This window comes from Tetrahymena thermophila (assembly GCF_000189635.1).
Source record: "Tetrahymena thermophila SB210 genomic scaffold scf_8254650, whole genome shotgun sequence".
Taxonomy (NCBI): domain Eukaryota; phylum Ciliophora; class Oligohymenophorea; order Hymenostomatida; family Tetrahymenidae; genus Tetrahymena; species Tetrahymena thermophila.
In genome coordinates this window covers 246,879-270,540 of record NW_002476418.1, presented here as the reverse complement: position 1 = coordinate 270,540, position 23,662 = coordinate 246,879, and the positions used below count along the sequence as shown (strand labels likewise).

The 23,662-nt window shown below is 19.9% G+C and overlaps 5 protein-coding genes across 5 annotated transcripts; 2 read left to right on the top strand and 3 right to left on the bottom strand. All coding sequences in view use genetic code 6, as the record gives it.

Moving 5' to 3' along the window:
- Positions 1–403: 403 nt before the first annotated feature.
- On the bottom strand, positions 404–5,403 carry TTHERM_00075770 (cyclic nucleotide-binding domain protein). Its single transcript, XM_001015617.2, has 16 exons — positions 5,304–5,403; positions 5,199–5,251; positions 4,931–5,020; positions 4,649–4,738; positions 4,302–4,391; positions 3,960–4,049; positions 3,684–3,773; positions 3,383–3,472; positions 2,935–3,024; positions 2,625–2,714; positions 2,275–2,364; positions 2,077–2,166; positions 1,845–1,934; positions 1,584–1,673; positions 874–960; positions 404–715 (listed from the first exon to the last, which is right to left on the bottom strand). The coding sequence occupies exons 1-16, from the start codon at positions 5,343–5,345 to the stop codon at positions 625–627; spliced, it is 1,353 nt and encodes a 450-aa protein (XP_001015617.2). The 5' UTR covers positions 5,346–5,403; the 3' UTR covers positions 404–624.
- A 1,025-nt stretch (positions 5,404–6,428) lies between these two features.
- TTHERM_00075760 (A C2HC-type zinc-finger protein) lies at positions 6,429–8,825 on the bottom strand (the record flags this gene model as incomplete). Its single annotated transcript, XM_001015616.2, has 2 exons — positions 8,417–8,825; positions 6,429–8,326 (listed from the first exon to the last, which is right to left on the bottom strand). Exons 1-2 carry the CDS (start codon positions 8,673–8,675, stop codon positions 6,429–6,431), a joined length of 2,157 nt encoding a protein of 718 aa, XP_001015616.1. The 5' UTR covers positions 8,676–8,825.
- Positions 8,826–10,767: 1,942 nt separating this feature from the next.
- On the top strand, positions 10,768–11,496 carry TTHERM_00075750 (transmembrane protein, putative; the record flags this gene model as incomplete). The annotated part of the gene is made up of 1 exon (XM_001015615.1): positions 10,768–11,496. The coding sequence occupies one exon, from the start codon at positions 10,768–10,770 to the stop codon at positions 11,494–11,496; it is 729 nt and encodes a 242-aa protein (XP_001015615.1).
- Positions 11,497–14,435: 2,939 nt separating this feature from the next.
- On the top strand, positions 14,436–15,344 carry TTHERM_00075730 (zinc finger, C2H2 type family protein, putative; the record flags this gene model as incomplete). The annotated part of the gene is made up of 1 exon (XM_001015613.2): positions 14,436–15,344. The coding sequence occupies exon 1, from the start codon at positions 14,526–14,528 to the stop codon at positions 15,342–15,344; it is 819 nt and encodes a 272-aa protein (XP_001015613.2). The 5' UTR covers positions 14,436–14,525.
- Positions 15,345–17,585: 2,241 nt separating this feature from the next.
- Positions 17,586–23,445, bottom strand: TTHERM_00075720 (hypothetical protein; the record flags this gene model as incomplete). The annotated part of the gene is made up of 7 exons (XM_001015612.2): positions 23,041–23,445; positions 22,801–22,990; positions 22,114–22,714; positions 20,733–21,396; positions 19,649–20,680; positions 18,045–19,353; positions 17,586–17,824 (listed from the first exon to the last, which is right to left on the bottom strand). The coding sequence occupies exons 1-7, from the start codon at positions 23,356–23,358 to the stop codon at positions 17,586–17,588; spliced, it is 4,353 nt and encodes a 1,450-aa protein (XP_001015612.2). The 5' UTR covers positions 23,359–23,445.
- Between the last annotated feature and the right edge of the window lie 217 nt (positions 23,446–23,662).

The following is a 23,662-nucleotide window of genomic DNA, read 5'->3' as shown; positions in this document are numbered from 1 at the left end:
TAGGATAATACAATATCTTACTTAATACTTTTCATAATATTTTCTTTTCAGTTTTTTGCGGATGTTTATTTTTTAACTACATTTTAATTAGTAAACCAGTTTTATTTTAAATTTATTTATTTATTTATTTGATTTTCAAATATTTTAAAATTAAAAAATAATTTTTTAACTTTTGAAAAATAAAATTAGGATTTTTTATTAAAAATAAATTATTTAGATTAAAATTAAATTTTTAATTTGAATATTTATTTAGATTGTTAAAAATATTCAATTAATAATTCATTTATTTTTACAATTCATCTTTTTTATTGTTATTCATTAATTTAATTAATTTTATTTAAGATTAATTCTTTATGATAGAGAAAAGAGGGAAAAAAATAAACTAGAAAATTAAATATTTAAATTTGGCTTCTAAGCAATATTTACAACTGTTTAAATAATATTAAATATAAAAACATAAAGTTTACTTCTTATTTAAAAAATTTGTTTGCAAATTTATTTATTTTTTGAAGATAGATTCTAATCAAAAAATATTTGATAAAAGCAAAATCAAATAGCTAAATATGAGAATCCCCTATACAAATCTATGAATAGAGAATTTAGCTGTAATGCTTAAGTTAGTAATCATAATGAAATTCTTTATTAAATCAATTTCTTTATTTTAAAAATGTTGGCCTTTATCTTGAATTTTGTTTACTGATTTAAACCACTACCTCTTTTTTTTAAATGTTAAAAAAATATTTAATAAAAAAAAATATATATAAAACAAATTAATAAATTCAAAGTGAAATAAACAATAAAATAGTAAAAAATAAAATAATCAAGGCAAACAACTTTTCGCAAAATAATAAAAAAAAATTTTTTTTTTTTTACAAATTAGCAGTAAAGATTTAAAGGTAAGGACATTTAGATAAAGCTAATCCAAAAGCTAAAGCACTTTTATCTTCGAATTCATTACAGCTTTTAAATTAATTTTAAACATAGTTAAGTTTAATCATTATTTATCTAAATAACAATTTTAGAGGTTTTGTTTCAAATGTTTTAAATATTAAGAATAATTAAAATAGATGAAAGAAAGAATTTTCTATCTTTAAACATTAATAAATGAGCTATATATACACAAATTTTAAAAAATTTAATAAACTGATTGATTCTCAAAAAATAGATAAATCAGAAAATTAAATACATATTTTATATATTGATTTCTATTGCATGAAAAATGAATTTTAATTTCTTGGAATTATCTAATTTAAATCCTCATTAATTAAGACCAAAAAAATTTTTTGTTCTTAAAATTGATGAAAATTTTTTAAACTATTTTTTTACTATAATCGTTATTCAAGAGTATATCTAATTTATGTAATTTATTTTCTTTTCTACTTTTATTAGATTAATTTCTGAAAAAACTATTTCTTTAAACCAAGTCCAATAATTAAGACCATTAAAGAAATTTAGGCTTTAATATTAAGAATAAAATTTTTTTTCACTTTTTAACCATAATTATTGAGGATTTACTATATTTTTTATTTATTCTTTAAGTTAATATAATAAAAAAATTAAAATAAATAAACAATTTTGGTTACTAGAGCTCAAGATCTAACTTTTAAAGCTGAGGGCAGCTTTATAAAGCAAAGCCTAAGCCTGAGACACTTTAATCACCAATTTAATTGTCACTTTTAATGAATAAAGCATAAATTATTTTATTAAAACAAAAATAATTTATTAAATAAAAATGCCTAAATAAAATATTTTTTATTTGAAAATGTAAATGTGTTTTTTATTTTAAAAAGTTTTTATGTGAATGAATTAAGTAATTTAAATTGAAAAAAATAAATTATATTTACCCAAGATAAATCTACAAATTTTTGAGATTAGATAATTTTGCTAAAGAAGAATTTAGGACTTATGGACCCTCATCACAAATTTCATTATGACTTTAAATAAATATTTTATTATTAAATGAAAAATTGAGATAGTTATTTAATAAATCTATGAATGATTTTGGTTGTTTTGTTTTAATAAATTAGAAATAAAATTATGTAAAAAAGATTCAACAAAACTATAAACATATTTTACGTTAGGTCAACATTTAAAGTTGAGATATTAATGCATTTTGATAAACCAGACCATAAACCTGAGACTCCTTGGTCACCAATAGAATTAAAACTTTCATTAAAAAGTTAGTTCAAGCGAAATAATAAAAATAAAAATTAGTTTTTATTATTTATTTAGTTCTTAATAATAAATTTAAATAAAGAAAAATAATAAATTTACCCTAAATCGATTGAAAAATCATAAATATTAGACTGCTTAGCCAAAGCTAAACCTAAGTTTGAAGCACCCAATGCACCGATTTTATTTTTACTTTTAAATATTTGAAAGTAAATTGAAAATATTTTTAAAAGATAAAAATTCTGAAAAAAAAAACAAAAACAAATAAATAAATAAAATAAATTTGAGTTAATTTATTATATCTTTTTTATCTCTTAAATACTGTTTTGTTTGTAAAAAAATAAATAAATAAAATAAATTTGAGTTAATTTATTAAATCTTTTTTATCTCTTAAATATTGTTTTGTTTGTAAAAAAATAAATAATATTAATGTTATAAGATAATATTTTTACCGTAAACTAAGAGTTAATTTAGAAATATTTATGCACTTTTCTAAAAATTAACTAAAACGAGAAACACCATTATCACTAATTAAATTGTATCTTTTAAAATAAAAATATTTACTTTGAATCAATTATATAAAGTGAACAAAAGAAAATATAATTAAATCAAAGTTAAAATTAAGTTTAAAAAGGAAAAATATTATTTAATAAAAATAAAAAAAGAAATAATAACAAAATTAAATGTTTAGAAAATATTTAATTTAAAAAAAGAACAAGAAACACTAACTAGTGAGTAGAAAAAACCAATAATTATATTTACCCAAAGTTTATTGTTAAATTTAAGAGATTTGTACGCTTAGCCAAAGCAGAGCCTATATCTGATATACCTTCATCATCAATTTAATTAGCTCTTTAATGAATAAAAAAATAAATATAAATAAAATAAAAGAAATTTATAAATTAAAATAATAAAATAATATGAAAATTTAAATGCTAAATTTTAATTACAGTAGAACCTTGTTTAACTCTCAACTAACTAATTATTGAGGTTCGATTTTTAAAATATTATAAATTAAATTAAATATCAGATTTAGGATTTTTCCTAAAATCGAAGTCGAAGAAATAAAAATTTTATGGTAATTATAAAATGTATGTAAAATAAACCAACCAGTAAAGTTTACAAAAAACAGAATTTAAAAATGCTCTCTCTTGATAATTTTTTACTTAAAATATAAATTCGAAAATTAATTAAAAAAATATATTATTACCTAAAATCTATATTTAATATTGAAAGTTTGAAGCATTTTTCTAGAGCTTAAGATAATGCTGATGCACCAATTGCACTAATTTTAGTGTCACTTTTTATTTATTAAATATATTTCAAATAAAATTGATGATAAGAAGATATTTATTAAAAGTAAAATTGAAATAAAATTAGTAAATATTTAAATAAATAATAAACATTTTTTAAAATAAATAAATTATAAAAAGTTTAAAATAAAATATAAATAAATAAATATAATTCATCAATTCTGCAAGAAAAGATAATAAACTATATATATATTTTACTTTAGGTAAAGTGATAGATTTGTAAGACTAATGCATTTTGTTAAGGCAGAACCTATGTAAGAAGTTCCCTCATTTCCAATTTAATTTACTCTTTTCATTGGTTTTAAAAATAAAAAATAAGTTAATAGTAAAATAGTTATAATTAATTAAGGTTATTATGCTAAAGAAATTGTTAAATCATACAAATATTGCTTAATTTATTTTTTCTAAATTATATATTATTAAACTTTTTCACAAATAACTTAAAATTAAATTAAATCAATAAATTATTTTTACCCCAGATCAATAATTAAGTTTTAAAGATTAATGCATTTTTCTAAGCTATCTTGTAAGCCTTAAACACCCTATGCACCAATTTTATTACCACTTTAGGTTTATTTAAGATAAATATATTAATAAATTAAAATTAGAATAAAAAAATGAGAAAAAATAGATCAATAATTAAATAAATATTGAAGCAATAATGCTAAATCTAATAAATCAATTAGTTAAAATTGTTAAAATATAAATCTTATTTATTAATAAAAACTTATTCTTATGTTATTAATTTTCATTTATTTATTTTTTTTAATAATATTGTTTAATGTTTACAAAATAAAAAGGAAATAAATATATTACGATAGCATAAGATTCAAAGTTGATAGATTAATACAGTTAGATAATCTAGATATCAAGTGTGATGTCCCCTTATTACCCAGCTTATTGACACTAAAAATATAAATACAAAATTGTTAGATAATTAAAGGAAAATTTAAAGGTAATTAATTAAAAAATGGGTGGGGATTTTTTAGTTAGAATAAAAGTTTTATTTTCAATTTAATTAATTGCTTAATTATTATAAAAATATCATAAATATCACTCCTCCCACATAAAAATAATAAAGTATAGTTTATCTACATAATTAAATAGAAATGTTAAAATAAGCTAGTTAATAGTAGCATTAAAAAAAATAAATCTATGTTTACCCAAAATATAGTGACATATTAGAGATATCAGTAAGTTTTGATATAGCTAAACCTATTACTGAAGCATTTTAAGCACTAATTTAATTTCCTCTTTTATTTTAATTAAACAAATAATTATGTATAAGTTAATTAAGAGTAAATATTAAAACCATTAAATTTTAAGTTTATTCTAATTATAAATCAAATACATTTTTTAACATTAACTTAGAATTTTTGTTTATTCTAAATAAATATCTTCTTATAATACAAACTAAATCAAATAATTAATATATGTATTTTTACTAAAGCCAAAGCTCGAAAGTTTTGAGGTTAGTGCATTTTTCTAATTTAGAACCTAAGCAAAATATAGCCTAGTCATCAATAATTAAATCACTTGTTACATTTTAGATTAAATAAATTTAAATAGAATAAAAAAATCATAACTATAAGAAAGATATAATTTATAAATTAAAGTAAATATAAATTTTATTTATATTTATAAAAATTAATTAAATAAATAAATAAATTTAAAAATATATAAGAGGTAGGATTAAAAGTTAATTATTTTTACTTAGCATCAATACAAAGATTAGTTTCAGATGATAGAGAAGGCCATTCTAAAAACTTTTTAATTATAAATAAAATTAATGTTGTAAATATGTAAAAAATCTATTACTTAATTTAAACTTAATAATTTTTATTTCTATTATATCATCATTTTTTTTAAAAGATATTTATTGAATTACAAATATTATTAAGGTTAATCTTTGATAAGTTTATGATGTAATTTAATTTATAAAAATAAATTATTCATCGCAATTAAAAAAATCAAACATTTATGATTTGTGAACAAGACATAGATTACTTTTTTAACAATAAAAAATTTAACATTTTTATTTATTTCATAAATTAAATTAAAAAAAAATATACAATTTTTTTATTTATTTGAATATAAAAATTTTAAAATAAATTAAATTAAATCCAAACTAAAGCTTGATTGGTAAAAAACAATTGCCATACCATAATTTAGTGTAGATAATTGCTTTTTAAAAATAAAACCAAAAAAATCTATAAAAAAAAAAACATTGTCTTATTCTGCATTTGGAATATTTTGAAAAAACACATTTATTTGGACCCTTTAAATTTTTATTAATTAAATATTTTTTATGTTAAGCTTGCAAATGCTTTCTAATTCATTTGAAAGTTAAACTCTGATATTTAATTAAATTTGATGAAATAAAGGCAAGTAAGTATATAAGATAAATACAATTTAATTAATATTTTTAAAGGATATATATACCATATTGATTAGAAGAATAAACAAATTATTAATAAATAAAAATACAATTCAACTAATATTTTTAAAGGATATATATACCATATTGATTAGAAGAATAAACAAATTATTAATAAATAATATGTTGAATTTTTCTATTTTACTTTTTATAAAATAACCTACAAAAATATTTCATATATTTTAAAAGTTGTTTTATTTGTAAATTATCTTTTCAATAATTCAATAAATAAATAAATTAATCAAGCTATCAATTAATATTTTATTTATTAATTAATGTATTAATTCATAATCAATAATCGTTTTATTTGATATACCAAAAATATTTATATTTAGTTAGTTAATAAATAATATTAAGTGAATTAAATTTAATTCCTCTTAATTATTTTGATATTGTCTTTCTTTCTTTTAATTTAGATTTACTTATATTTTTATTAAATTTTTTATTTATTTTGACTACAAAATACTTGAAAATTAAAATTTTTTTTTTTACAATTTTCAGATTAATCATTTTTTTATGAAAGGTTTTCCAGATGCCTTAGCTATTTTTGCACGATTAGCACATATTTATTCATGTTTGTTATAAGAAGACTCCTAGAATTTTCTTTTACAGTGAGGACATTCTATTCTGTCATCATATTATGGTATATCTTATGCTTATTCTCCTCCTTTATTTGACCTTAAAACAGCTCTAAACTATTCAGATTGCATACGCCACTTAGATTTTTTGTCTTATTACTATGTGTTCGTTTTGGCAGGCTATTTATTTTTAGATGCATATTAATTTCTCATCTTTTCTTCCATTTATGCTTATTACAATATTTATTCATGTTCTTCATCATTTATTCTTTATTTTTTTGTATCAAATTTTTTTCTTTTTTACTAAAATACCTTTTTACATATTTTAGCGTGTTTTTCTAGAGCTTCTGGAGCAAATCTTCTCCCGCAGCCCTCAGGACACTCTTCTAAATTATCTAAATTATCTTAAATAGCTTCTCTCGCATTTATTTAAGTAAGATCGTACTTACTAGGTTCGTTTACTTTTTAATTTGATATAATTGGCTATTCTAAAGCACTATTTACTTGTTTCTATGAATTATTCTTATTTAATTAAGCTAATTTATTATTTTTTTGTTGCTAGTTATTATTTTAATAGTTATTTTTATATTAGCCATTGTCGTACTATTTTTCTTCTTCATCAGTGAATGTCTTTGAGCTATATTTTCCCTAATTGTTAGAAAACTTTGTTTTTGATACAAATTTCTAGTTTGCAGCATTCTCTTACTCGTCATCATCGTCATCTTTATGAATTGAAGTATCTAAATTTTTTGAAAAATTGTAATACTTTTGGCCATTTACTTCTCCTCTGTATGAACTAGTTCTTGGTGGTTGTTATTATTACTATTGTTATTGCTGCTATCTTTAGCTAAAATCTCCTTAGTTAGGTGAATTAAACTGCTTTTTATTACCAATATTGCTGCTGTAGCTATTTTACTAGCTATAATCAGGCTGAACTTTATTTTGCAAAGGTGGTTTCTTGACAGCAGGTTTCTTTTTCATCTGATTAGAAAATATTAAATCGTCATCGTTTGCATCTTAGTTACCCTAATATTCATAATTCTACATCTAATTTTATCTCTAAGAGTTATAGACCATTTATGGGTCTTTCTTTTCCATCGTCCTTTGCATGGATGACTAGTATTGAATTTATATATTGTTGCTATTATCTCTTTTTAAGCTTCCATTTAAATTTGTATTGTTATAATTTTTAATTTGCTAATTACTATCTGCTCTTGCAAAATTATCTTGTCTCTAGCTATTTTAATTGCTTCCATATTAATTATCTGAATTCTATTACTACTGAGGGCGTTATAGAGATCCTCTTTATCTAAGCGATGGTTAAGGAGCGAACTCATTATCTGAAAACTCGTTGGATCTCTAATTTTTAAATTCTTAAAGCGTATCACTGCCATTGTTTTATACATCTACTTTAAAAACTTTGCGAAACTATTTATTTTAATTGAGTGATGTATTTGTTGTACTTTGTGAGTTGGCTCCCTAATATCCATCGTTTAAGTTATTTTACAAATCTTGCTTGCTGTAGTAGTTATTAGTTTCCTTGTTTTGCATTTTTTGCTTTAATAAACGCAGCGAGCTCTGAGCTTGCTCAAAATCACTAGGATTTATATTCTTAGCTCCTGACCCAAATTATTATTGCTATTGTTGTTATTGCTATTAAATTCTCATGTAAGGTTACTGATTAGCATTCATATTAAAATGGTTAGCTTAGTAGCTATTGTTATTATTTTTATATGGGTCCGTACTGTATCCTTAATTATCAAAATTCATATTGCCAGTGTAATTCAATCTTCCTCCATTAACTTGCTAGTAATTATTGTTCTTCCCTTTAAATTAATTAAAAAGTAAAACTTCAAGATGACTGAGTCAAAATTCTAACCTAAAATATTAAACAAAAAATAATTTAAAATAAATACCTAAAGCTAATTCTCCTGTGAGTGCTAAATTTCCCTTTCTTTCATCTTTTGTCAAATAGTTTGGTCTGTAGATATTCTGTGCTGACTGATTCGCTGAATGTGGATACTACATACCCATGTTAGTTTGCTAAGTATAAGAAGATGGCTAATATTATTAATAAGATTGCATCTGAGGATTCCATTGGTTAGCTCCTCCATACTAATTCCTTTGAAACTAGTGATTATTGTTAACATTCCATTAATCCATGTGTATTTGCATCCTTTGAAATATACCTTGGCTAACTATTTATTGCTTCCTTTGAAAACTTAAAAAAAATAGACTACAATGTTTTACAATTAGAATGTTTTTATTTTGAAACTAAAAAACCTCTTTAATTAAACTTTATCTCCAATCTTTTATATGATTCTTCGCCTCTCTTAAAAAATTAATCAGAATTGGCATTCTACATTTTTCTTAAAAGTTATCTATCAATCAGAGATTAATAAGGTAATAAATTATCCTTAAAAACAAACAAACAAAAAAACAATTAAGAGTGTCAATTGATTGTTGCATTTTCATTATATAAAAACCTGCTCTTTATAATATTTGTTTATTATTAATTATAAATTACATACTTACTGGTTTCTCTATGCTCTACTAAGTATTTTATCTTTAACAAATTAAAAAGAGGTTATCTAAAACAAATAACAAAAAATCAATTAAATTATTGATTTTTTTAATCATTTCTTAAATAAATAAATACTTTAATTTCTTATCAATTAAGACCAACTCAGAAAAAATAAAATTTTACATTAAAATTTGACCTGACTTTATGTCTTAATTTTTATTTTATTAAAAAATTGACTTTAATTAACGAGTATTTACAGTATTTTCTTTATTTATGGTTAGTTTATAAATGATTAATGAGTCTAAAATTTGTTTAATTAAGGTGCATAGGCTATATGTTGTGCTCTTTCTACATGACTAAACATTGAATAATTTCAACTTTTCATTTTTTGATTATGTGCTTTGCATTTTAAATGTTATTTTAAAACAAAAAAATGAGTTACAATAGAATGTTAGATTTAAAAATTTTTGATTAATAAATAGTTATATTTTAAATTAAATTTTGGTTATTTCCTCATATAATTCTATTCAATAACAGAGAAATAGTTATTTATATTATAAATAGAGTTACTATTGAATTACTTTAAGAATTTTCTCATAAATATTTATTTTTTCTTTAATGTATTTTTCAAAATAAAAATATTTTTTATAAAAATCTTTAAACATCAATTATATTAATAATTATTTTTAGTAATTATATTTTATATTAATTATTAAATTATCATAAAATATCTTTAATAGAAATTTATATAAAATTTTAATAAACTTATGAAACAAATTGATAAATCATATTACTAAATTTAAGTAACCCTTTAAAAACATGAAAATTAATACTTAATAAGAAATAAAGAAAGTGTTAGGTTATTAATTGATTATAAATTAATTGGCTTTTATTAATCATATTGAAGCAAGTAATATATTTAAATCAAATAATCTAAATTAGGAAGTTTTTAATATTTATTTGGTTGAAACTTTAGATTCGTTTAATATAAAAGAAAAATAAATAAATAATAAGACAATTATATATTTACAGTAGTAATTTCTTTAAAATTTAAATATTATAACAAAATTATATATATTTTAATTAATAAACATTTTTTATTTAGAATAGTATATGCGTTTGTTTTTAACTTATGCAAATTCCTTTGATATATTTTTATATTCAAAGATTAACAAAAAGTTAGCATTTAAAAAGCGATTAATTAAAATTTATTAATATTTAAACAAAATAAATATATGATCAGTTAATCAGCTAAACCAAAAAATGGAATAGTAAATTATTTTTTTATCAGTAGGAATATTTTAAAACATTTTTAGAAATTGAATTATTTAAATGATGGATAGATAATAAAAATATAAAGATAATAACTCCATTTAAGTATTGAATGGTTTTAAAACTTGTAGGATTTAATAAGATATTTTTATTACTTAAAAGTCTACAAAAAATTATATCATTTGAAAGTAGTTTGTATGTTTTTTTAAATAATATTAATAAATGAAAGAGTAATTTGAAATTGGGAGCAATCAAAACATAAATGATCTTTAAAATAAGCTCTATCTATCTAACTATTCATTTATTTTTTTACTTGTTTATTTATCTATCAAAACAAAAAATTTAATAATTTGATCATTTAAATTAAAAATCTGGCATTTTAAATATTGCTTAGCTGATTCCCAATTAACGAATTAGTATAATAATTTAAATAATAAAAAGAAAAAAAATCACTGAAATAAAAATATATTAATGACAGAACCGGGTCAAGAAAACCAGCCTTTCACAAAGGTAGCTTAGAGCATTAATATTCCTGATAGTTTGGAAACACAAATCTCAAAGAATGTCTCAAAAATGGAGCTTCCTGAGTTACAAAATTTGAAAATTGAGTTTATTATGGCAATCAATAACTTGTACAAGAAACACCAATTGAATTTCTAATTTTAAAATTTTTAGAGTATGAAAATAGAATAACTCTCTACTATTATCAATCGCATTATGATATTGCTTATTACTTTAGTAGCAGCTTTTGAAGTCATTTAATAACTATCATTTTTCTTGACTAGTCTTCCCCTTTATGACTCTTAAAATGTCCATATGGCCAGGTTGATAGCTACTTGCGTATAAAGTTTATTTTGTATTTACTTATTGCTAAGATTGGGTTTTATGAATGATTCTAATCATATTATTGTTAAGACATTCTTGTGTTTGCTTGTCGTTGCTATGTTAACAGGTGTATCTGTATTTAATAATTTGAATTATATTTATACTATCATAGATAGCACATATGATGTAATTACTTACTACACAATTGGAGGCTAAGGATTGCTTTTCTTAATTTCTCTCTACTTTTTCTTGAGATTATTTGTTACGAAAGCAATAAAAATAACAAATGTTGATGGTGAGAATGTATGCTATGATTTTTTTACAAAATCAAAAATAATCACAACTTATCATAAAATATAAAAAGCTAATATTTGAACTACCTCTAATATGAGCTGAGTTAGTTAGTTAGTTAGTTTATTGGTTGGCTACTTTGATTGAAATAAATTATTTATATTAATTTCAACAAACAAATTGAAGATTGAAGAGCTTACAATAAATAATAATTTATTGAAAATTGTTTATTTGTTTATTTTATTTAGCAGATTTAATTAATTTATCATAATTTTATTCCTACTTTTCTTTTAAAAAACAACAGTCAATTTCAAAAATAAATAAATTTGATTTTAAAATAATAAATAAATAACATTTTAGTTATTTTTAATCACTTAATTGCAAGTAATTTTGTACTTATAAAACAGAAATTGACATTTCTAAATCCTTTTAATAAAATAAATAATCAAAAAATTTTCCAATTGGAGAATAGGAATGAAAAGAATAATTTTTAAAAAATGTTATTTAGTTTTTACAATAAAAATGATAAAATAATTATTACTTTAAATAAATAAGAATAAAATCAATGAATTTTCTATGTTTAATATTAATTTATCAATAAATTATTAAAATTAGTAGAACTTATTTTTAATATATTATTTACTCCTTAGCATTTACAATCACATAATTAATCAAAAAATTTTCGAATTGGAGCATATGAATGAAATATATAGTTTTAAAAAAATGTTATTTAATTTTTACAATAAAAATAAAAATGATAAAAGCACCTCAAAATAATTATTACTTTAAATAAATAAGAATGAAATCAATGTATTTTCTATGTTTAATATTAATTAATCAATAAATTATTATAATTAGTAGAACTTATTTTTAATATATTATTTACTCCTTAGCATTTACAATCAAATTAATCAAAAAAAATACTTTTCCAAAATTTTTTACTAAAAATTATTATTTAAAAATATGATAGATAGTATCATTATTAATTTATTAAAATATTATTTATATTATATATATCGTGTAATATCAATCAATATAAATTATCAAAATATCAAATATAAATATATAGATTGTTTGTTTGTTTGTTTGTTTGTTTAACTTCAATCAAAATAATAACACCTTATTTTACAATTATGACTTTTAAAAAATTTAATAAGACTTACTAAAAAATTTCATAATGAAAAAAAATGAGTAATTAATCACTCCTTATTATTAATATTTAACAAAAGGATCCTTTAACAAAGGTATTATAAAAAAATAATTAAAAATTTGAAAGTAAGATAATTAATGAGCTCGCTACTCATTCATTAAATTAGTAAAAATTAATTTTATTTAAAAAATTATTTATTAAAATTAATCTCGCATAAATTCTCTTTAAAAATTAAAACACATTTTTTGATTATTAAGAAATGGTTTTTTATTAATATTAACTATATATTTATTTACTTTTTAAAATTTGTTTGATTTAAGAAATATTTTGCTTAATTTTTAAAACAAACAATGAAGATACAAGGGCTTTCAATATCTAAATTGTAATTATTTGCATTCAAATTTTTATCTAATAAAGCTTAGAGAAAAATTTCTTCTAAATTAAAAAAAACTCAATTTCAATTTAAGATAATAGTTTCCTATTTTATTTGTTTGATCTATTAAGTTAAAATTAAATAAAATGATTTCAAGTTCAAATAATTAAATTTTTGCTTTTATTTGTTAAAGTTAAAAGTTATAGAGTTTTTATTGAATTTGAGAAAAAGGCTGATCTAAATTTATGTAGAATAACATTACTACATCATTTTAGATATTTGATCATCAAAATTTGACAAAAAGAAATAATTACGTTTATGATAAAAAATCAATAATCTAAGTTATGATTTTAATAAGAGAACTTAATATCCTTAGTTAATTACCTTAATTTATCATTAAAATAGTCTGTCCTAGACCCTAGAACAGAGTCAAAATTTTGAGTTTTTTAGCTTAAATTTTTTTCCCTAAAAATATCAATTTCTCTTGTTCGGAATATAGAGAAAGTACGGTAATTATATGACTAAAACAATAAGTCCTATATGATCTCTGTATGTATGTAAGTATGAATGTATTTATATATTTGTATTTGTTCATCTGAAGTTTTTAAAATCTAGTTTTTTTGATGAAAGAAATACTTATTTTAATTAAAAAAACAAAATTTCTCAAAAAATATTTGAAAATTAAATTAATTAAAATATTAATATTTTAAAAAATTAAATTAGTTAATTTAATATAAAATTTATTATTCGAGAATTTCAATTTTATCTAATTTAAAACATAATTGTTCTTTATAAAATAGAAATTTATTTCATTATAATGGTTTCGCAATATTTTCTTTTTTTCAAGTATTTTCGAACATAATAAATAAAAAAATTTCTTTAAAAGTAGATGATTAATAAGTTTAAAATAAATAAAACTGTTTTAAAATAATCTTGAAATTAAAACAGTTTAAATAATTTAAGTTATTAAATTAAAAAATATGTCTTAAAAAACGTACTGTTGTTTATAATTAAATATTACTTTCTATTAATTGTGTCTAGTTTAATAACTTTTTTTATTTTCTATTGTGAAAATATATTTTTTCTCAAAAAATATCTATATTTTTCACTCTTAATCATAAAAGAGTATTATCTCAGATCTATTGTAAAGTATTTAAAAATAGTAATCAAACAAAATACATAAATTATAAAATTCTTAGCTTTTCATTAATGATTAGAATCTATAAAAAATTGCATTTTAATTTTTTTAATAATGTTAAAGATATAAATAAGAAATAGTCTAATTATTCATTTAGAATGAAAGATAATATGAAAGCAAAGAAACTAACTAAAATGATAAAGCATAATATAAATTCAAAAAATCATTTCCTTTATACTTTTAAGTATTAACAACTAATTAATCTTATTTTAATTAAATACAAAAAAAAAAGTATTTAAAATAAAAAATATTAAAATTCTTAAAATATGTTAAATTGTCTATAACACTCAATAATATATAAAAATTTAACACTTTTATTTTTTAAAAAACACTTTTATTTTTTTAGGATATAAAACACTTTTATAGAATCAAAATAAATTAAGGTTAAAAACATGATATAATTAATAATTCAATAAATTAAAAATAATTCATAAAATTAGTATTTTATTTGTAAACTAAAAAAAAATATTATCTAACTTGCTAACTTTTTGTATCTAAAAAGCTAATAAATGGGAAAAAAAATAATTGAAAATTAGAAAAAATCATTGCTTATTCTTCCTAAATTTGAGTGCAAATGCAGAAGAGAATATGATACTCTTTCTTCTTTAACAAACCACATAAAAAATGAACATAATAATCTCTAGTAAGAGTTTAGAATTCCCAGAGGAGTTCCTGGTGGTAGAAATAAAAAGATAGTAAAATCTGAAAGACTTTATTTGGAAAAAGTATACAGTAAAGACATAAATTAAAGCTAGTAACTATCAGATGATGAAATTAGATTGATTTTTAAATATATTAATGATCTCATATAAAACATTGTTTAAACATATAACGTCCATAATTTTTAAACTGAGCTCTAAAGAGAGAACATTAGACTTTAACCTATTTGGATTAAAATCAAGAAAGAGAATATTTTACAAATGATGTAATAGTACCTACTTGGCTTTCTCATGTTTTCTTGCAAACAAAACTTAAACTTACCTTTTAAGTATTTAAACAATGATGTATTCAAAAGTTTAAAAGATTGCTTAGTGGATGAAGATAACAATTAAAATAAAAATTCAATTGAGATATTTAATTAAAATGAAAACTCATTAAAAATGGAAGAAATCCAAACAGACAGTAGTAATTAATAAATTGATGAATTTAAAGACCAATTTATAAAAAAACATTTGGAAAATAATCTGGCATTTAAAGAGATTGCACTTTGAAATTTTTTTTTTTTTTTTTCAATTATCAATAAAAAATGTTCAAGCTTTAAAATGTTAATGTAAATATTTATATTAAATTTTATATTTTTGTAAATTAAATGTAATAAATATTCTAATTATTAATTTAAGATTTTTTTACTAAATCAATTCTCATCATTTAAAATTTTACTTTTATTCATTAATTAATTGGTAAGATTAGAATCTTTATTCAGTAATAAAAAAAATAGTTTCTAACAATAAATACCTTTACCTTGCACATCAATATTAATAATAGCTGGTTTTTAATAATTATAAACCAATCCCGGCAAAAAGTATAAATAAAACTCTTTTAATCATAAATGAATTATGATTTTACTATCAATATTTTTTGGTAAAATAAATTATTTTTAATATACCATTCATGGCTAATTATTTTTTAAGAATTTGAAAAATAATTCCCACAATTTTATGAAGCCTAAAACTGAATTTTATTTAGGTATCTCAACTCCCTAAGAATCCAAAGCCTTTGTTCATGATTTTGCTTTAAAATTCTCTAAAGGGTAAGCCTAACTTCCAAAGAAAGAAGGAGGAATAAGAAATTGAATGATATTGAATTTTTAATCATTGAATTAATTTATAAAATATGAATTTTTTAACTTAATAATATTAAAACTTTATTTAGCACCAATTGTTGTAAGAATTAATAATTAGTTTTTATTTATATATCTTTGATATGATTTTTATATGCAAAATAACCACAGATTAAAAGAAAATTGAACTAAATTTTATTTCTCCGTGGTAAAAAAAGAGTAAAAATACTTTTATTTCAAATCATCTTAACAGCTATCATTAAATCTTAATATTAATATTTTATATTCAGGTTGAACTATTTTTTACTTAAAAGTGATTAGAATATTTAACAAAAAACTCTTTTGATCTTTTTTGGTTTTTTTACAAATAGAAAATTTTAGCAAGTTTATTAGACCTTATTTACATATATATTTACAAAACTTTAATTTTTGTATAGAAAATTGAAAATAATTTTTTTATTTGAAATTTTATTTTTTAATCATTTATTATTTAGCTAAAAATAGTTATTCAGTATTAAAAAAAATAGTTTCTAATAAAAAATACCTTTATATTGTAAATATTATTTATAGTTTTGTTTTTATCATATAAATAAATAAAAATTATGATTTTACTGTCAATTTTTTTTTGGTAAAATAAAATTGTTTTTATACCACTTTCATTGTGAAATATTTTTTACGAATTATAATGATATATTTTGTTTAATATTTTTATATCTTTGATATTATTTTACATCTCAAAATCATAACAGATAAAGAGTCATTTTAACTAAATAATATTTCTCCGAGGATAAATAAAAATTAAAACACTTTTATCTCAAATTATCTTTACAGCTATCATCAAATTTTAATATAAATCTTTAATTTCTTCCTGAACTGTTTTTTACTTAAAACTACTTCGCTAACTCAATCTTATTATTTATGAGATAAAAAGAGTAAAAATACTTTTATTTCAAATAATATTTTTTTCTATCATTCTTTCTTAATATCAATCAATTATTTTTTTTCTTATTGAACTGTTTTTTAATAAAAGCTAATTAGAATATTTAACAAATAAGGCTTAATTGATCTAAATGGTTTGTATTTTTATAAATAGAAAATGTTAACTAAACTATTTAGATCTTATTTACATATTTACAATATTTTTAGTATTTAAAAAATTGAAAATAATTTTTTTAATGTAGGAAAAATTTATCTGTTAAGTTGCCAACTCCTATAAATAAATATATTCAAAATAAATTTCTTATAAAATTTCATCTTTTGATAAAATTCAACAAGTTTTATGCTTAAATGTATTGTTTAGACAAAAAAGATAATTTATTCATTATTTCTGTTTTTGAACCTTTAAAAATCATCAATAATTTAAGAAAACTTTTTTTTACTATGAACAAAAATTTTTTCTATTGCTGGCAAATACAAGGTTTTACTCAATGATTTAAATGAAAATATTAGGTTTAATTTATTATTTTACAATACTTTTAAAAGATATAAAATAACTTGTTTAATAATTTAGACTTTTTTATTAATATAATTATTTAATTTAAGTTATTTTTTTAATTTTGATATTTTAACTAATTATTTTAATAGCTATCTAAGTTACCATTTTTAAATAGAAAAAAATTTTTATATGTTTGAAAGATATTTTTCAATCAAGTAGCATTAATAAAATGATTTATCAATATGCAGAACTAAATTCACATTAATTTTATGAAAGGCATTTCCTTCGAATCCCCATAGAAATAGGTATATTAATTTATCTTTATTTACTTTTTTCAAGATTAATTTTATGGATGTTTGTTTCCTTTGGTGTATTATTTTAAGCTAATCTTGATGTAATTTTGGTTGACAAGGTAGAATAAGTAATTGGATTAGTTTTTGGAGATAAAACTTCATTGATATTGTTTTGCAATTTATCTATTTAATTAATTAAATTTTATAATTGGATGATTTAAATTATTTAAATAAAAATATTTTAATTTCATTTTGTTGTAAAAAAATATGCTTATCGTTAAATAAATCTTTTGAAATCTTTCTATATGTAAAATTAGAGATAAAATGTCATCTTTTTGCTATTAGAAATTGTTTAAACTGATTTAATTATTTATTTTAAGTAAATTAAGAGTATAAAATTTACCTTTACATAAGCTTGTTGTTTATAAAAGTTTTCTATGGCCTTTGCTGGATGTTAATCCGTAAACAGAATTATTATTCGGCTGAAAATCAGTTACAATAAAAGATCTATTCTTATAGTTATTGGTCTAATTATTTGATGCATCTTTTTTAAAACCAGTTGCAGAAGATTGAAATCTGTTTTAATTGTTGGTATTACTGTTATTCAAATTCAACTTTTTGTTTTGCTGTATTAATTATTTTATTTTGTCTAACTAGTTGATATTTTTTTATTCTACTTTATTGAAAATTAATTTATTTTCTTCATAATCACCTAGTGTTATTAAAAGATTAGGATGCTAACATTTATTATTTGGCGTTTGGTTAACAAAATAGTCTTCTTTAATAGCATCAATAGATTGATCATGTAACTTTCTATAATTATTATTCATTTTTTTCATTTATGAAAATTAAGCTAATTTTCTTGAGCTTGTTTGATGTTAAATAAAATCTTTTAAGCTACTTTAAGTATTTTTTTGAGACATTTATGCATTAGCTAATTGAATTTATTTTTTAGTTTGAGGAATATCTCTCTCAGTGAGAAAATCTTTCACAAGAATATCATCATTTTTAAGATTGCTTTATTCGTTATATTGAGTTGTTTAGCAAAATTAACTAATCTAAGACTTAGCCTATTCACTATTAAATCTTTTAATATCTTGTAATTAATACTCTGTGTCATTTCTTTCAGTCATAAATTATGTTTCAGGAAATGATTGGAAAGAGCCTTGTGTATTTTTCTCAGTAAAATGAGACAAAATACTTTCTCTAATACTAGTTTTATCCTTATTATTTTGAATTCCCTAAATTTAACCTTACAATATATTTTGCTTTGCTAAGTTACCCTCTTATGATAAAATAGTTCCCACAAAATTATTGCTTTATGCAGCTTATATTGCTTAAAAACGAGCAGAACTAAATTTAGATAAAGCAGCAGTAGGTGAAATAGATCTTTCTTATGTAAAACTCTTGTTCTCATTAAGAATATTACCTTTTTAAATATAGTTTGCACTGAAATTTCTATTTATTTTAATATTTTATCTGTTTAATTCTAATTTGTTTTGATCTTTTCTGTAAACTTTTTGATCTTCAATCTAATTTTTTTGGTTTTCATTTGACTAAAGCTTATTTTCTTCTGGTTTTCTTTTGAGTACTTTGATTCTTTTGTCTTCCAATTCTTCATTCATATATTCTTAAAACTCCTTTTCTCTTTTTTCTCTCATAATAGCTTCTATCTTAATTCCTTTCTTTAGCATCTAAATTGAATCTCTTCTCTAATTTAAGTAAAATAAATTTTTTTTTAAATAAAATTTAAAAATCAACCAAAAAAAGCAAAATAAAATGTTAAATAATAAAAAAAACTTGAAACTTAAAAATAAAAATAAAAACTATTATGTTACAAAAGAAAATATTTATAACATAAAAAATTTAAAGGAAAATATTATGCTTAAAATTAACACTTAACACTTAAATAGTTTAATTAAAACAACTTCTTTTTTAATTTAAGAATGGATTTGTTTAAAGATTAAAATTGAAAGGAAATAATAAAAAAAATTTTTTTAATTTTACTTGCTATTTATTTTCAATTGATTACAAGAAGATTTATTTAAAGTTTTTCTTTCCCTTTTAATATGATTTAAATATCTGCTTTATTGGGTTGTTTGCTAATTATTTAATTAATTCATCTTGATCTGTTTATTGCTTTTCTAAAGAAAATAAACCATGATCTTGTTTGCTTATAAGTATAAGCGACTTAGATAAGTTTTAATCTTAATAATTTTTCCTTGCACTTTTTTAAATTTATTAATGTAAATTTTCATTAAATTCTGTAAAACTTTATTCAGTTTCCTGAGATGAATTAATCAAAACAGTTTTAGGTCTTTGATAATTTTTTTAATGTTTGGGAGAATGAGATTATTGCTAATTATTTTACTAGTTTTTATTTTATATAGAAACTGATCTAATTTTCTTATCCTCATTGAGGACTTTGGCTATAACACCTTTTACTGATGCAGGAGTTAAATGCCTTAACTATTTTATTTTTTTTATAATAATTTCTTTCATATGCTTTGGCATTGTTGAATCGAAAATTGAATCACCCTATTTTAGAATATTCATTCTTTTAACTAAAGATTTATTCAAATTGTCCATTCCTTCAAAATCATCTTTGTCAAAAATTTCTTTGTAATCAGCTTTATTCTACTGTTGTTAAGCATATTCTGAATGAATATTTTCCTTTTGATTTAGTTAAAGCTAATCCAAATTCTCTTCTTCTACTTAATTTTTATGAGCTTATTTAGTTTTATTTTTTGTTTCTAATTTCTTTTATTTGACTTCATAAATTTTTAAATCTGCTTTATTTTCTTCCTATTGAATTTATTCCTCTTATTTTTCTTCCTCTTCTTTCATTTTAATATTTATTTTTTTTCTCTAATTGATTATTTCCATCAACTCTGAAGTGCCAAGCGATTTCTTCTTGTTAAAATTCTAGTTCAGCAAAATATAATCAATAGTTCTTTGCATATAAAACTCATCCTTTTTTTAACTTTCTGCAACCATCATATCATAAGTTTTATTTAATTTTAAAACATTCAGAAGAAGCTTTTCAAAAATAAAAATTGAATAAATTAATTTAGAATATTGAAAATTTTACCTAAGCTGTAATTGACAAAATAATTGCTTGGTGAGACACAACAACCACCCTATTTTGTCTAACTGTGATTTCTTCAAATAACTCTTTATCTCCACAAAATGAACCAGGTGTATATTAATATAAAGTGACTAATCTCATATTTCTAAAGTTATCTCTTGCAATTGATAATAAATTAAGATTTGTTTTATCTTTATTAGTGCGTTTTACAGAAATTCCTTAGCAGTTTTAAATAATTTTATCAACAGGATTTATATGCTTTCTTTTTTAATTTACATTATTAGAAATGTCAATATAAAATTTATTGTTATTTTCTGCAAATTTCCCCCTCAATTCATTTTTATAATCAACAATAATTTAGTTAAGCTCCTAAACAGAATAATTCTTTTGCAATTCAAGCTATCCAGAATACAGAAAAAAAATTTCATCAGTTGGATCTCCTTCTTTAAATAATAGACTGTTTTTACCTAGAGATAATTCCTTGATTTCAGGAATAATATTTAAAATATCTCTTTCTGCAATGCAATCAAAGAATTTGTATTATTTCAAAAAGTTTAACCTACTGCTAACTATCTTAAGATAATAGCTTTTTACAATATTTTCAAATCCATCTCTGCTTAGAGAAATCACTAGGCAGTCATCATCTAAGCTAATTATATTCCCATTGCTATTAAATAAATTAAAATATAAAAAAACTGTAAAAATTTGTAAATTTTAGCTATCATCGTATATTTCAAATATTTAATTTCTTTATGCACTTAAATAAAAAAAGTAATCAAATTAAAAATTTAGATTTTTAAGTGGAAAATAAAACAAAAAGCATGAGCTTTTAATAAAATTACTGTCTTTAATCTTATCTTTTAATAAATTAAGACTATCATAAAAAAATAGATTTTATTACTATTAAAAACTTACTTAAACAAATTCTATGAATCTCCTTTTTTAAATTATTTTAGATTTATTTATTTATTAAATTTCTATTTACTTGCTTATATGAAGTCATTTTTAATTAAATTTTATGCTATTTAATGATTTTTGTGATTTTCATTTCTTGATAAATGAAATAAGCTAACATTTTTTGTTTCATAAAGATTTTTTGTGTTTTTATTAACTTGAAATATGAAATTATATGATAAATTTTTATGGTTTTTAAAAATATTACTGCTTGCTTCTTGAAATTTGAAGTAATCAAGTAAAATTCTTTGCTTTTATTTAAAATTTTTAATTTTATTAGGTTCTTGAAAAAATGATTTCATAAAATACATTTTTATTTCTTTTAAATATTTTGATTTTTATTTTTATCATAAAATAATCTATTTATTCATGATTTATTTATTACTCAAAAAATAAAAAATAAATTCAAGTGCTTTCATGCAACTTTTACCTGTGAGTTTTGTAAATCAGAGATTCTTCACAAAAGTAGTCTCCAACATTTAAAATATATGTTAAGTGATGATGAGGATAGTTTAATTAGATATGATCTTTATCTTAAGAGTTTAGTTGTTAGTAAATATTGTCACTTTCCTTTATTGATTCTACTTTTTGCTTAAATGTTTAAATCAGATCAGTCTTTGACATATACTTGGCTAAAGCCTCCTTCTTAGCTTAACCATTAGAGTAATTTTTTTTGATAATATCTTTGTTTAAATTTTGAAAATACTTAATTAGTTCATGTTGAATTCTATATTCAATAAATTTTTCCTTATCACTCATATTTTAATGTGAATGGCTATGATGCTATTCATCTATACTGTGAAGACTGCTTTTAAATATTTCTTACTCATTTTTATGTTAGTTTTCATGAGTTTAGGTTAGAGAAATATTTAAATCTTATTTATGTTTGATTAAATTTTGAGTTTCTAATTATTTTTTGCTCTTTTCTTTAATAGAAAGTAAAGAAATACTATGACGTTTCTTAGTTGGCTCAACTCTAAGTACAGCAGCTTAACCTCGTAGGATAATGTATATAAAATTTGATTATTAACCTAAATTTAATTATAATGAAAGAAATAAGAAAAACTTATTTATTAATTGAATAAATAGTAGAACAAAAAGGTAGAATATTATTTACCATGCTCTTATATGCAGCTGTATTTAGAGAAAGAATGAACTTTAATAGATGCATTTATTATTTCAGTCATAGAATCGTTAACTTAAAATATTTATTTCTTAGCAAAAAAATCTAATTGTTAAAATGCCATAACAGCTAACTTTGCTTCATAGAGTGATTTTTGTTAGTTATTTATAGCACCCAGAAGAATCTTTTTTAAAATGCAATTTTATGAAATGACCAAATTAAAATTTTAATTACTTCAGTGTCTTCTTCTCTTTTAAAATCTACTTTTTCAGATTAAATGATAGCATTTAGCTTTCGATTCAAGGTTGTACTTTGAGCTTTTTAAATATTATTTAGCTTTTTCTAAAGATTATTTACTTTCTCATTTTAATCAGCTTTTGTTTGATCATTATTTTAAGTATTTTTTTCTTAACCAAATCCTTCTAAATTACTGTTTAACTATGGTGATTAATTGTTAACTGCATTTCTATTTAGTTATTCTTTAATTTAATGTCTTGTCCTAGAAAATATTATATCTAATTCCTCATTTACTACTTCGTTTTGTATGAACATTTAATTATGAGAAACAGCACAAAACTTATGATTTACACTGAATAACTTTTTAAAAAGTAAATTTACTTGTTAAATCTTTAATGTTAAATTTCTCTAATTTTTTTTATTAATTATGATATTTTGTCACTAATTAAAATAAGGTTTTTAAGCAATTGTTAAAGCCAATCATAGTCTTTTCAAAATTTATAAAAATTTCCGTAATACTCACTCAGTAACATTATTGATAAATATGATTTATTTTTGTTTTAATAATTTTTCAGTAATCTTAAAATGTTTTTCTCTCTTAGATTCTATTAAAAATTTG